The sequence below is a fragment of the Populus alba genome, chromosome 19, assembly GCF_005239225.2.
Source record: "Populus alba chromosome 19, ASM523922v2, whole genome shotgun sequence".
In the NCBI taxonomy this organism is placed as follows: domain Eukaryota; kingdom Viridiplantae; phylum Streptophyta; class Magnoliopsida; order Malpighiales; family Salicaceae; genus Populus; species Populus alba.
The window spans coordinates 4,068,351-4,083,974 of NC_133302.1; the positions used below are offsets into that span (position 1 = coordinate 4,068,351).

Consider the following 15,624-nt stretch of genomic DNA (forward strand, 5'->3'; position numbering starts at 1 on the left):
CTTGAATAATGCATTACTGTTTAATAGGATTCGTGGGACTCTCTGAACAAATTTAAAATTATTGGTTTCGCAGCGTTTATGTTTTTTTGAGAAACTTAATAGTTAGCCACTTAATTTTCTTTCCTTAGTAATTGCATATTTGTCTCCAACGATTTGCAATCTCTTGCTTGTAGTCTCTTAATCTTCCCGTGGAATCTCTGAAATTTATCGAAGTTTCTTGCTTTCGGATAATTTGAGGCTTCTCAAGTTAGTGAACGTGGAAAATATTTGTGGGAGTAAAACTTGTTTCCTGAAAAATCTAGTTCCAAGAGCATGGAAAATAAATTTCGACATTGTCAGGTAACTGTTGGGTATACGACCAAAGTCCCATATTAGTTAGAAATGGGGAGGATCAAGGGTATATAAGGATGAACAAATATCTCCATTGGTATGAGGCCTTTTGGGGTATAGCCCAAGAGCAAATCCATGAGGGCTTAGGCCCAAAGTGGACAATATCATACCAATGTGAAGATACGTGGTGTCCATAGTCCCTACAAGTGGTATCAGAGCCTTGCCCCGGAGTTAAGCCATGATGGATGAATCCTCGGAATGCCGAACAAAAGGTGGTGGGCCCCCAAGCAAATCACGATGTAATCCGTGGATCAGCTCTATTGGAAAGGCGATGCTTCACAGACGTGTCCTGGCTCCAACACGGTGAAGAGGAGTTGACCTAGAAAGAGCAAACTCTCAAGTCAGGTAGTGCTCTCCGGATGCTTCATGGACGTGTCCTGACCCCAACACGGTGAAGTGGAGAATGAGAATCATGGTTGATAGAGAGTGGACGGATGAATGATCGTTTGAGGGGAGGCTCGGTGGTCCTTTGTTCGAGGGGAGGATTGTTGGGTATACGACCAAAGTCCCACATTGGCTAGAAATGGGGAGGATCAAGGGTATATAAGGATGGACAAATATTTCCATTGGTATGAGGCCTTTTGAGGTATAGCCCAAGAGCAAATCCATGAGGGCTTAGGCCCAAAGTGGACAATATCATACCAATGTGGAGATACGTGGTGTCCATAGTCCCTACAGTAACTGACATCGACTAGACTGCAGTTTTGCAGATCCAGATATCTTAATATAGGACACTACAGCGAGGAAAAGCTATGCATCCAAAACATTGCTTGGAGCTGCAAGTCTTCTTGGAGAACGAAAAGGTTGGTAGCTGGATCCTGATGAACACTCTAAGGTATTCAAAGACCCGGGGAAGCTTGAATGCTCCGCACCTGGTCTATTCACCAGAAACTTGCCAATTTTTGAGCTACCTTCAAGAAGATAACGCTCAAGATGACTTAGATTATAAATGCTGCTCGAATATTGGCAAGGTTATTGCAATATGTTGCAGGTAGAACTTCAAGCCTCATTATATTTTCAATTGATGAACACATTAAATAAAGCTTCTCCAAGCATGGCACCTTTTCCACAAATTCTAGAAACACCTCAAGTTTTTTGCAGGGGGTAAAAAGAAGGGTGTCTAGAGATTTCAATTTGAAGCTGCTAGGAAGACTTCTAAGGTTAAAGCAGAATTCAAGGCTTTAAAATTGAAGTATACCAATAAACCCAACGGATTGACGAATCAAAAATAAGTTCATGCAAACTTCTAGATTCATCCTCTATGCGGTGCTTGAATAATCAGGTGTTTAGAATAAGTTTTTGTTAGGATTTACAGAGAGAAGCACCTAGAGATACAACCTTGAATCCCTCAAATTGCTTGATGAAACTATGCTGCATCTTGAGAACAACAAGTTCTCTTCCATGAAATGCAGGTGACGTTGACAATAAAGGACATCCAGGCCATTCAAGCCATCTTTACGAATTTGGGAGATTTACAGGAGCCATCCTTAAACAATGCCTTGCGGATTATTACTATCCGAAGACTTTTCACCTTCTTAAAGACCTCAGCACTCAAGTGCATGTCTTCTGGTTCTTGTAAATCTAGCACAATACCTTTGATCTCATCTGTCCCCTGACGTCTCAGCGAAGAAGTAAACCATACAACTGCATCGGAATGGGACTCTCCATCACCAAATTCACCAATGGCCAAGGTAGCAAGGTTCTTCTCCTTCTGGCGACCTTCTTTCTTTTCTCAGCATCACTCATGCTGTGTGTTCTATAAATTAACACCTCTTCATCATTCATTGATCTTTTTGACAAGGGACGACCTTCTCTGAGTTGCCACTAGGAACATCTTCAGTGTTTGAGATATTAGAAGACACTCCTTTTCTGCTTCATTCTTTTGTAGATCCTTTACCATCTCGGTTTCTCATGAAGGTATATATTTGTATCACTCAAGCCAGAGATTCAACATCAGAAATATATGTCTCTTCTTTTTCAGTTTCATATTCTACTGCATCATGTTCCCTGATGGGACTCCTGCCAAGCTCATTAAAGAAATTCATTTCTTGCTTACTCTTTGGTTGAAGTTGAACCTTTTCCTCTAATTTCTTGATGCACATTGGATTCCAATTACTCACATCCATTGGCTGCAAAGATAAAGAAAGCCAATGCTCCAGTTGATGCTCCCCAGATTTGGATGCTATCAAATGGTTACCCGGCTTCTGATCCATTGGCTGCAGAGAAAAAGAAAACTGCTCCCCACACTGATCATCATCAGTTTTTCTTCTGCTCACCTTTGGATTCAAACTGAGTTCCAAGTCATCATTGTAGCATGTTTCAGTTAGATCCGATGATGCTGGCCGCTTCCTGTTCATACTAGGACTCAAAGCGAAGTCGGGGTCATCTACGTAGCTACTTGTCATGAGATCAAATGAAACAGAGTGGTCTGTGTGATAACTTGTGGATTGAGTGGAACTTGGATCACTCACTGTCTTATCTTGCTTGTATATAAAATAGATCCCACACATTTTCAACGCCGAACCCCTTGGTGCTCCGAGGACTTCAAATGAAATCTCAAAGCGAACTAAATCATTTCTTGCTTTACCCAAGGCTCTAGTATAGCAATATGGCTGGTAGTATAACCACATATGATCCGTCTCCAATGGAAAGAAATGTCTTGAGCACAAAATCATGCTTTTCCCATCAACAAACATTTCACACGATATATTTGCTGTCACTCCATCCTCTAAACATAAAATGGAGCAGATAACCAGTCCTTGGATTTTCTCTAAAACAGAGGAAGGTACAAGGTAAGTCAAGGAGCCCTGTTCACTGGTAAACGTGAACCATTCTGGAATTTTACTTCCAGGAAGGAACATTTCAACTTGAAATTGCTTATGAAATGCCTGTTACACAAAAAAAAAAAAAAATTAACATATTAGTGGTTAGTGTTGTTCATGATATAAGGTGAATGCAACAATGAAATCTGGAAAGGTAAATTTGTTTCAACTTGACCATTTATCAACAAATTCAAATAGCAAGCATACATAGTCACAAACACATTTTTGCAGAAAGAGATAGAAACAGATGAAAGAGGACAGAAGATATCAACATTTTGAGTTTGCAGGCAAGCCAACCTTACTAAAGAATGCATCCTCCAAATTCTTTCCCTGGTTTTTAGCTAGTTCGTGGCAGTTTGAGAAGTCAACAACGCGAAGTTTGGCTGGCCATTCACCTCCCTTCTCTAATGGTGAATATCTTTCCAACAATTCACAATCTCTTGCTTCTAGTCTCTTAATATTCCGTGGAAGCTCTGGAATTTCTTGAAGCTTCTTGCATTTATGTAATCTGAGGCTCTTCAAGTGAGTAAATAGCGAGAGTGTTTCTGGAAAGATAGCAAAACTGTTTCCTGACAAATCTAATTCCTTCAACATGGGAAAGCAATCATGCATCTTCAAGAAATTGACATTTCTTAGACAGCAGTTTCGTAGATCTAGCCATCTTAACGCAGGAAATCCCAATGAGGAAGAGCCTTCAAGAGAATTCGCTTGAGCCGGAAGGAAGTCCGATCCTGAGGAATTTTCATAACAATTTGAAGATGTAAGGAAATTTGATGGTACCTCATTCTCCCCATTCACTGGAAACTTGTCAAGTTTTGAGCAACCTTCAAGAAGCAGACACTCAAGATGTGTAAGTTTATAAATGCTATTAGGAAGATCGGCAAGGTTTTTGCAAAATGTCAGGGTCAAGACTTTAAGCCCAGATATATTTTTGATGGATGAAGGAAGCGCTTTTATTGCAGTTCCACTCAAACAAAGTTTCTCCAAACATTGCATCTTTTCAACGACGTCAGGAAACGCCTCAAGCTCTTGACAGCCTGAAAGAAGAAGGGTGTTAAGAGATTTCAATTTGATTCTTCGGGGAAGACTTCTGAGGTTAGAGCAGAATTCAACATTCAAGAATTCAAGTTTATCAAGATATCCAACAGACTGGTGAACCTCAACCAAATTTGCGCATCCTTCAAGATTCAACCTCTCAAGATTCCTGATGGTTGAGAAGTCGGGTGTTTCTTTTAGGAACCCGCAACCACTGAAATTCATAAACTTCAAGCAACTGTAATTCTGTGAAACAGAAAACGTATTAGTTTCTGATAAGTTGATGATCTAATTTGTAGAAAGAAACCTCTAATACTTTAAAACCTTGAATCCCTCGAAGTGGCTGATGAAGCTATGCTGCATGTTGAGAACAACAAGTTTTCTTGCATGAAAAGTAGATGGCAGTGACAATAATGGACACCCAGGCCATTCAAGCCATCTCAACTCATTTGAGAGATATACAGGAGCCACAGTTAACAAAGCATTGCGGATTATAAGTATTCGAAGTCTTTTCATCTTCTTAAATGCTTTAGCATTCAAGTGCATCTCTTCTGGTTCATGGAAGTCTAGCATTATTGCTTCAATCTCATCTGTTCCCTGAAAATTAAAAGGATACGCATACAATATATCAGAAATGAGTCAAAGCATTCATATTTTTACCAAGGAGAGGAAAAATGGGTTGCCTTCAAAGTATAGTTCATAAGATCATGCTCGCAAGTATACGCGACACTCACCATATTTTCGGTCAATACATGAACAATATCCTCATGAAACCACAATCTGCTGCGCCTACCTGGTATATTGGGAGATTCTTGCTGAACAATTTGTCTTCCCATTGCTTGTATTAAATCATGCATCTGCAGCTTATTATTCTCTATACTTATCAAAGACTTCTCAATAAGAACTTGGACTCCTATAATTGGCTTGAAATCGCAAGCATGGAACACTTTCATCACATAGTCTTTGTCCATTCCTCTAAAGAAACACGCAATATCAAGGAAAATGGCCTTTTGAGTGTCATCCTCCAAGCCATCATAACTTATTTTGAGTATTTCATATATCTTTTTATCAGGAATTTGCTTCAATTTATCTAATTGACTTTCCCACTCATGTACACTCCTACCATACAGAAAAGAACCCAACACAACAAGAGCTAATGGCAAGCCTTGGGCATAAGTTACTGCCTCGCGTGAATGCATCATGAACTCCTCCTTGGGTTGGGAATTTCTGAATGCATGCCAGCTGAAAAGTTGAAAAGCATCACCTCGACATAGTTCCTGCACTCTATGCACAAATTTCACTCCATGGGAAACAAGCACATGTTCATCTCTACTCGTAATAATGATCCTACTCCCTGCACCAAACCAATCTGGCTCTCCAGCTAGTCTTTTTAACTGGTCCACATTATCCACATCATCAACAACAACAAGAACCTTTTTACTACACAACCTGTCCTTTATCACACTGATTCCAAAATCTATATTTCCAACTGACCAATTTTTATCTCCAAGTATCTGTGAAAGAAGTGTTTGTTGTAGTTCAACAACCTTGTTTTGCTTTGCCATTTCTCTAACGTTTGCAAGAAAGCTGCTACCTTCAAACTGATTAGCAATTTCGTTGTAAATGGCTTTGGCAACAGTTGTCTTGCCTATTCCACCAATTCCCAAAATCCCTACCATGCAAACATCGTTTGATGCAAGGCGCAACTGACAATTCAAATCTTGGATATGGGAATCTAGTCCAACAGGGTGATCGGCAACATGTAAGAATGCGCGGTTCAATATAGCCAAGACCTTTTCAACAATGCTCTGGATAGTTTTAGCCTCATTCCTGGATATTTAAATTGTGAGAATCATGTAATGAGCATGGCCAAAGCTAACCGGAAAGAGATTCAATACTTTATCAAACTTAAACAGGAGGATTTGTTGAATAACTATTACCGGAGGAGGTTGCAGAGTAGTACATGGTTAGTAAGGAAGGAAACATTTTCTTGAAGAGGCGTTATTGTTGTTAAAAAATAATATAAATCATATCTCGTGATTTTATCTAAAAATTTAAATTATTGTGTTGAGATGATTATTTAATAAGGTATTAGCCTTGATGACCAAGCAGTCACGAGTTCGAATCTCACTATCTCCATTTATTTAATAAAAAATCAAGCATAAAAATAATATAAGTCTGAGCAAGTTTTAAGCCAAAAATTTTTTTATTTGAGATAATATATTAAAAAATAATATAAAATTATATCTTGAAATCTCATCTAAAACCTTTAACTTAAACTATTAAATTGAGATAATTCTTTCATAATTTTCTTCTAAAGAAAATATTCAAGAACTTATAATTAAGGATTTTCAAAAGCAGCCAGGCTGCGTACAAAATAGACTAGAATACAAACCTAGTCTCAAGAAGTCTAACGAGCTGCAATGCTAGGTGGTAGAGTTGTTGGAGAAAGAGTATGTTGTAGAGCGTGTGAGTCCCTGTATAGCCAGTCCCAACCCTTTCTTGATCTCTAAGAAAGATGGCACGTACGTTGGACTTGTCCTTAAACCAAATCACTAGGAAGTTCATGTATCCCATATCATGTTTGGATAACATATTGTCTTAGCAGACTGATTCTACGACTTTATCAAAAAAGAAAAAAAGTGGAAGATGGCGTTTAAGATACAAGATGAGTTGTATGAGTGGATGATGACGCCATTTGGATTGTTCAATGCACCTAGCACTTTTATATTTGGTTCATGCACCAGGTGTTGAAACAATTTACAGGCATCGTCGTGGTGATTTGGAGCACCTGCAGGCTATTTTTGGTACATTAAGGCATGCCGGTGCCTTTTCCTTACTAATAATGTTAGCTTTAGGGTTTTTTTTTTTTTGGTTCGTAGGTTGATGAAGCCAAGATGGTAACTATTATGGATATAAGGATTTTGGTAGAATAATTTTATTCAGAAAATAACTAACAGTGTGGCTAGGGTTCTTATAATTGGCCCTTTAATTTTGGTGAATTCTATCTTTCTGTGTTCTTAGCTACCCCATCTTTGTAATTGTGGCCTACTATCACAATCAAAGAAGACTAAAATCGAATTTTTACTAGTTTAAATGCTGGCGTGATTAATCAGTAGCTCAACTGTTTGTTTCTAATTAACTTCTCTGGGTTGCCTCTTAAGAGTTTATGAGCATCACATCATATATTAATTCATGGTTTAAAATCATATTTTATCCTAAGGTTTCAATTATCAATTTAATTTATTGTCTTCTAGTGAAATTAACTCATTTAATTATTACATTGGGGTCAAAGTTTGATTGTCTATTAAAATGCTCTCTTCAATATCTAAATATATAACATCAACAGGTTGAAGTTTTATTGTTATTTTTTAATAGTTTTATCTAAAGAAAGAACTTAATTTATTATCTAGAAAATAACAGTTTAAAGACAAAATAGATCAAATTGATAAGTCATACTTTTAGCCTAACCTTAATATTTTATTGTTAATAGTTCTATCTATATAACTGTTTATTAATTTATACATTTTAAAAGAATTTTTTTACAAGTGATTTAATTTTTTTATTTTAAATTAATTATTTAGTGTTTTTAAATTGTTTTGATATCTTAATTTTAAAAATAAATTTTTTAAAATAAAAAAAATATTATTTCAATATATTTTTTAAATAAAAAATATTTTAAAATACAATCATAAGTAAGAAGAACGTAATAAACTCTGCTAGAAAGTGTCCCTGAAACTTGAACAAAAAAAGTCAAAGACGAAACATACTTTCTTGATCACTAGGTCAATCTCGTGAAATTAGGAAAAAATAAAATAGCTAAATAGTAAGTTGGAAAAAGTAAAAAATATATATATTTTCAAAGAAAGAAAAGCTCAACAGATAAATTAAACAATTAATTTCTAGTTTCCGACTGCTTCTGTTAAAATAAAAGTAGAAAGGTAGGTGGAGGAGTAAGTGGAATTTACCCGTTGTCCAAATGCCACCCAGACAATCTAGCTGCTTTTGTTAGAGCTTCCTTCCACTCCAGCAACTTGTCCGTACTTGCAGCAGCCATTGAAGCTGCACGAAGCACAGGTTCTCCAAAGCTGTCGTTCTGCACTTCTACATCTGATGGATCCACGTTGTAGAACACGGGCAAAACCACTTGCCCTTTCGATTCCTTGCATTCAAGCATCTTCACAAGCTCATCCAAACAATAGGAAGAGCATGCATAGGTTTCAGAGAAAACAACAATGGAAATCCTTGATTGGTCGATAGCTTGGAGGAGTGCAGGAGCAATCGCTTTCCCCCTCTCAAGCTCGTCATCAATGTACACATGAACTCCATTGTTGCACAGAGCTTGGTGTAGATGGCTAGTAAAAGTGTTGCGGGTGTCTTGGCCTCTGAAATTCAAGAATACATCATGCTTCCAACAATTAGTGGAAGAAGAAGAAGCCATTGGATCAAACTTTCTGATAGCCAGAAACTGGAGGTGAAATATAGAAAACACTTTAGGCCATCGGGTGCCCAGAGCATGATGTGAACGTAAATGTGAAAAAGTCAGAAAACTAAATAAGAAAGCAACAAGAAGAAAGAAAATATTGAAAATGGAACCCATTTTCATACTAGCAATCAGTTTGCAAGTAATGTTGACCAAAAGACTTGAAGAAGTCCTCGCCTATACGTTACATTGAAAAGACTCGGTGGTGCTTGTTTCTCGGCAACTTTTTTTATTTTATGTTTTAAAAATATTTTTTAATTTTTTTTAAATTAATATTTTTTTTATATTTTCAAATTATTTTTAATATGTTGATGTTAAAAATAATTTTTAAAAAATAAAAACACATTATTCTGATACATTTTTAAATAAAAAATACTTTAAAAATATATAACTGTAACTACATTCCCGAACATATATATATTTATTCATAAAACTTGTTTATGAGATTAATCCCACTCAAAATTCGGTAATGTGTTGAGAAACATGTAGATAAAATTTTTTATTTATTTTTATTTATTTTTAAAAATCATATAATTTTAAATAATAAAAAAACTTGATTTTTCCATTGTTGTTTTGTATTTAGATCTTGGGTGGCAGATTATTGTATTAAGAATCCATTTAAAAATGTGGTAGCTTTGTTTTTAGATATTTTTTTAAAAAAATATGTATGTCTTATAAAATAACATTAAATTAATATATTTTTTTAGTTTTTTAAAAAAATATTTAAAAAAATTATTTTGATTATATTTTTAATAAAAAAAAATACTTTTAAAAAACATTTTACAATACCAAATAAATACTAAGAGGGTGTTTTTTTTTTTTTGGTTTAAAAAATGCTTTCGAAATTTTTTTATTTTTATTTGAAATTATTTTTTTTATAATTTGAAATTATTTTGATATATTAATATTAAAAATAAAAAAATAAGCATTTTCAAAAACAAAAATTTAAACAACCGCTAAATAATTCCTAAGCAGGCTTTAAAGCATCCTGGAATCTTGTTAACTTTGTGAATGGGGCCATAGTACGGCTCTTACACTTGGCATCCACAAGACAGCAACTCCGTGTTTCTCTAAGATTGACGACTACACTGAAAGTACGAGGAAATTTTCAAAACCAGGGAAAAATCTTAATTTAGTACAGAAACTTATATACTCGTTCTCAATTCAATCCTAGATAATATATTTATAAATTTTGTCAATTAGATTCTAAACGGTACAAAAACTTTTTTATTCGAAATCATTATGTAATGTTCATCAAATTAACATTATTTAGAATTTATTATATCCACTATCAATATTTTATTTAAATATATTACTTTTATTTTTTACTATTTGAGTGTTTTTTTTTTTAAATATACTTTTAATTTTAAAAACTAACAAATGTCCATCTTGCATCTTATGTAGACCATATGAAAGGTTAGAAAAACAAAATGACCCTAATCTGGATGACAAATCTGTGTATAACTTGTAGATGTCCACAGGGGGCATTCATGTGGTGGTAGGAAATTAACTGGCTTCACTTTCACAATCTTCTTCTGCTGCGAAATGGTCCGTAGAGCTCAAACTAGCTCAGGAAGAGACTAAATTATGGATGCCAAACTGATGAGCTCTGAATTCGCCAATTTAGCAGAAATCTTTACATGAACATGAACATGTTCCTTTGCTGATATGTAAATGGAGTGATTTTGTGTCAAGGAGATTATGGAAGTACGCAGCAGTGACAGAGAGGGCGACATGTTCTTCATTGAAATCTTTAATTTCTAAGACAAGAACATGGTACAAGTTCATTGCAGATGCGTGATAGTGGTGACACACTGACATGTACTTCATTTAAATCTTTAATTTACAAGAGGAAAACAGTGTTTGAGTTTAAAGCATTTGCATGATATGTTGATAGCTTGCTATCTATCTCATTGCTGGCTTGATTCCCAAGGAACTTTATTATTACTTGGTGGAAAGCACGAAGAGTTTTGGAACCTTTTGGTACTTGTTTCTGGAATAGAAGAATCATGATCTTCACCGAGCTCCCGATCCCTTTTCTTGCTAATAGATCGGCTAAAAGAGTTCTGGTGAATTAGCTGAGCTATTGGAGAGTAAATGCTCCCAGGTGGGATCACAATCAAGCCTGGTTGAGTAGGTGGGAGTTTCCATTGAGGCGATGGCTGCCATGGGTGCCTCTCGAATTCCCCGGCATCACTGACACTGCAGCTTCTCATTAGATCAAGTGATAGTGAAGTCCAAGTCTCCGATCCACAGAAGTTGATTCCGTCGTTGCGAGCACTCAGACATGTGTCGTCGTCTTCATCGCCTACAATAGAGCTTGGATGACTTGCATTTATGAGATAAACCCCACACCCTTTAAGGGTTGCATTTCTTGGTGCTCCGAGGATTCTGAAAGAAACCTCAATGTGAATCCAGTCGTCCTGCAGCAATGAATTTAAGCTCCGAATCTTACGACATGGAAGGTAGTAAAGCCACATGTGATCTGACTTCAAAGAAAAGAACTGTCTAGAAAAGGAAATCACGCTCCGACCATTAATGAAAATTTCACGGGAAATATTCACATCCACTGCAAACTGTAATCTTAAAATGGCACAGAGAACCAAGGCTTTTGTTCTCCTGAACGTAGACGAAGGCACATTGAATGACATGTACCCGTCATCACTGTACAATCTGAACCACCTTGGAATCTCATTTCCTGGAAGAACAACTTCAATTCTGAAGTCCTCACGGAACCCCTGCAATGTTAAAACACTCTTTTAATCAATTGTTAGTAATTTAAAAAACATCGACTGTGAGAAAAGAAGTTAAGCTTTCAAAGTTTCAGAGTACACATATAAACATATAAGACAAGGAGAGATTTGAGGAAGCAATGGGGAGACAACCTCGTCCACTGATATGCATCTTGATGATTATCTGCCAAACTCTGTAATGGATTCTGATCTGCCAGTTTATGGCAGTTAGAAAAGTCAAGATCACGAAGCTTTGTTGATCTATCTTCTGTATTAAACATAAATACCCTTACTAAATTCTGAATAACTTTCCAATGATGTGCAATTCCGGGCTCCAATACGCTTAATACTTCGTGGGAGCTCCGGAATCCCTTCAAGCCATATGCAGTTCGCCAATTCAAGGCGCCTCAATTTAGTGAATCTGTTGATGCACGTAGGAAGGTTAACAAAATTGTTCCCTGATAGATCCAGATCCTTCAACGTGGAAAAGCAAACAAGATTCATGAGGAAATCAACTTCTGATAACTTGCAATTTTGTAGATCCAAACAGGTTAAACATGGGAAACCACATTAGGTCATTGTTTGCTATCATGGAAATGTTGGAGCAGAATGGCTGTGTTTCTTCCGGCATGTTCTCTGGAAACTTGGTAAGTTCTGAGCACCCATCAAGAAGCAGACGCTTAAGATGCTGCAACTTATAAATGCTACTTGGAATTCTCGATAGATTTCTGCAAAATGATAAAGTCATGACTTTAAGCCCAACAAGATTTTCAATCGATGAAGGGAGCTCTTTTATAGCAGTACTATTCAAAGAAAAACTCTCTCTATACTAGCCATTTTTCCTCAATGTCTGGGAATTTCTCAAGTTTTGAGCAACCAGTGAGAAGGAGAGTCTGAAGGGATCTTAATCTGAAGTGGCTTGAAATACTCTCAAGGTTGGAGCAGAACTCAACGCTCAAAAATACAAGTTTCGCAAGATATCCAACCGAATTGTGAATCTTAACTAAACTTGTACAACCTTCAAGATTCAACCTCTCAAGATTAGGGATGGTTGAGAAGTCTGGTGTTTCTGTCAAAAGTTCACAATCTCTGAAATCCATGTACTTTAAGGTTGTGTAATTCTGCAAAATACAGAGACAGATGAAAAAAAGATTAGCTTACAAGACTTCATGCATGGTGTAATTTAAGGAGAGATTCTTAGTTGTTATTATACCTTGAATCCCTCCCCTAACTGTTTGATGCAACTGTGATGCATGTTAAGAACTACAAGTTTCCTGGCATGAAATGTGGATGGCATCGACTTCAAGGGGCAACCAGGCCATTCAAACCATCTTAATGCGTTGGGTAGATTTTCTGGACATCCAGTAACTTTTGCATTGTGGACAATAAGTATCCTGAGCCTTTTCATCTTTTCGAAAGCTTTAGCACTCAAGTGTACCTCTTCTGCTTCAGGCAAGTCAAGCATAAGGCCTTCAACTTCATATGATCCCTGATACCAAAATTGTATATATTGGACTTCCTCAAATCGAACAATAACAACTTCTTACTGTTAAAAGGAAGCGAAGTTCTAATTTTTAGGCAATTTCGAGGTCAGAAGACAGAAGAAAAATCAGACACACAAGGTTTTTACCATGTTTTCAGTCAGCACATGAAGAATATCCTCATGAAACCACAGTCTGCTGCGTCTTCCAGGTACGTTGGGAGATTCTTGGTGAACAACTTGTCTGCCCATCCATTGTAGCAAGTCATGCATCTGCAGCTTGTTGTTTTCAATGTATACAAGAGACTTCTCCATGAGAACCTGTATGCCAATAACAGGGTCGAAATCGCATGCGTCTAGTATTTTTATAACATAATCTTTTTCTTGTCCTTTGAAGAAGCAGGCAATATCAAGAAAAATAGCCCTCTCATGATGCTCCAGTCCATCAAAGCTTATTTTGAGTACTTCGTAAATTTGTTTATTAGGAATTCTTCTTAGTTTATCCAATTCGCTTTCCCATTCAGGTATGCTTCTTCCATACAAAAAAGAACCCAGTACAACTAGAGCCAATGGGAGGCCTTTGGCATATTTCACTACTTGATCTGAGATCTCTAAATAATCTTTAGGAGGATGAGAATTTTTGAAGGCATGCCAGCAGAAAAGCATAAGAGCATCATCACAACATAATTCCTTCACCCTAAGTAAGCGTTCCACCCCGTGAACAACTAGCAAACGTTCATCTCTAGTTGTTATGATAATTTTGCTTCCCGAGCCAAACCAGTCTCGCTCTCCAGCTAGTTGTTTGAGCTGGTCCAAATGATCAACATCATCAAGGACTATAAGCACCCTTTTATGGCGAAGCCTATCCTTTATAACATTAATTCCCCTATCAACACTTCCAAGTACTAAAGTCTTATCCCCTAGAATCTCAAAAAGAAGTTTCTCTTGCAAATGAACAAGACCATATCGCTTTGAGAATTCTCTAACATTTGAAAGAAAGCAACAAGCTTCAAAATGATTAGTTATTTGGTTGTAAACAGCTTTGGCAACAGTTGTCTTACCACTTCCACCAAGTCCACAGATTCCTACCATACACACATTACTTGACCCAATATTTAGCATGTGAATGAGTTCTTCAATACGTTGATCCAATCCAACTTGGTATGCCGCAACATGTAAGGATGTGTGGTTCAATTGTGCCCATACTTCTTCAACAATTTTCCGAATAAAAACAGCCTCATTCCTGCAAAGTTTTAATTAGCAGAAGAAGATTTAGTATATTTAGACAGCCATATAAAAAGAAAGAACTAATAAGATTTTACGGGTTTGAAAAGGTTAACAAGCCAGGTATCTGATAGGAGTATTACCCCCTGTCTAAATGCCACCCTGACAATTGAGCTGCTTTTGTTAGAGCTTCTCTCCATTGCTTGAGCTTCTCTGCATTAATCCCCAAATAAGTTTCATGGAATCCAGGGATTCTCCAAAACTACCCTTTTGTTCTAATCCACATCTGAAGGATCCACATTAATAAAACACAGGCAAAACAACTTGCCCTTTGATTCTTACATTCAAGTATCTTCACCAGCTCATCCAGACAATAAATAGACCTTGCATAGTTTTGAGAGAATATGACAAGGGAGATTCTCGAGTCTTCAATAATTTGGTTGAGTTGAGAAGTAATGTGTTCTCCCCTCTCAAGCTTGTCATCAATGAAAGCATTAATTCCTTTGTTGCACAGAGCATGATATAGGTGGGCAGTAAAAGTATTGCGGGTCTCTTGGCCCCTGAAACTCAAGAACACACTGTACTTCCAACAATTTGTGCTGTTAGAGGAAGAAGCCATATTGGATTACAAAATTTTAAGGCCGGCAGCTGTTAGAGATTCAGTCAAGAACTTGATTTCTTAATGCAACTTTATCACCGTTCTCCTTTTCTTCGCTAGTTGCATAGCATGCTCCTTCTGAGGGAAAACTTTGAGCGACAGGCCTATGGAAAATACATTAATCAAAAGCCTACAACTGCAATATAATGGACAGTTTACTGTCTGATTCCGACAGTTAAAGCATAAATTAACACACCATGAGTGGGATAATCACTCACTCAAAAGCATGTTCAAATCCGACGTTCCGGCCATAGTAATGTTCAAGAATCCTCGTCTTCTAACCTAGTGGAACACCAGCTAAACCTCTACAAGAATAGCTTCTAAAACTTGTGAAGAGAAAAATATTTGCATTATGTTGTGTCCCTATAATGCTCATAATTAAAATCTTTTTGGTTGGTTAATAATTTCACGATAGAAGCTCTATGTTCCAGTTTCTTGGAAACCATTCACTACAGGGCAATTTATTTTTGTTTTAGCGTAAAAGAACATGTTTAGAAAGAATTCTAGGAGCAGATACAAGCAAGCCTGAATATTAATAAATTGATAAAGAAATAAAGGTATTTTGGACCTGAATTTTGATGCCAATAAATCTCAACTTCTGTGAAAATCGTCTCTCCTTGAAGCTTTTCCTTCACGCCTAGTAGACAAATTATTTGTCTTCTCCAACGTCTCTCCTTGATGAATTAGGGAAAGCAAGTAAAAGTTACGATATAATAATTGTCTCCCTTTTCTGGGAAGAATTAGAGAACATACCCATTATCTTCCTAGGAATCTCGCGGAAAGGTTTGCAGGCAATCTTG

At 36.7% G+C, this 15,624-nt stretch overlaps 1 protein-coding gene and 1 pseudogene across 1 annotated transcript; both read right to left on the bottom strand.

Annotated features, from left to right (window-relative positions):
- Positions 1 to 1,465: 1,465 nt before the first annotated feature.
- LOC118052592 (TMV resistance protein N) lies at positions 1,466 to 8,827 on the bottom strand. Its single transcript, XM_035063584.2, has 5 exons — positions 8,216 to 8,827; positions 4,982 to 6,077; positions 4,572 to 4,844; positions 3,510 to 4,493; positions 1,466 to 3,278 (listed from the first exon to the last, which is right to left on the bottom strand). The coding sequence occupies exons 1-5, from the start codon at positions 8,686 to 8,688 to the stop codon at positions 2,325 to 2,327; spliced, it is 3,780 nt and encodes a 1,259-aa protein (XP_034919475.1). The 5' UTR covers positions 8,689 to 8,827; the 3' UTR covers positions 1,466 to 2,324.
- Positions 8,828 to 10,448: 1,621 nt separating this feature from the next.
- On the bottom strand, positions 10,449 to 15,379 carry LOC118052584 (disease resistance protein Roq1-like; annotated as a pseudogene).
- Between the last annotated feature and the right edge of the window lie 245 nt (positions 15,380 to 15,624).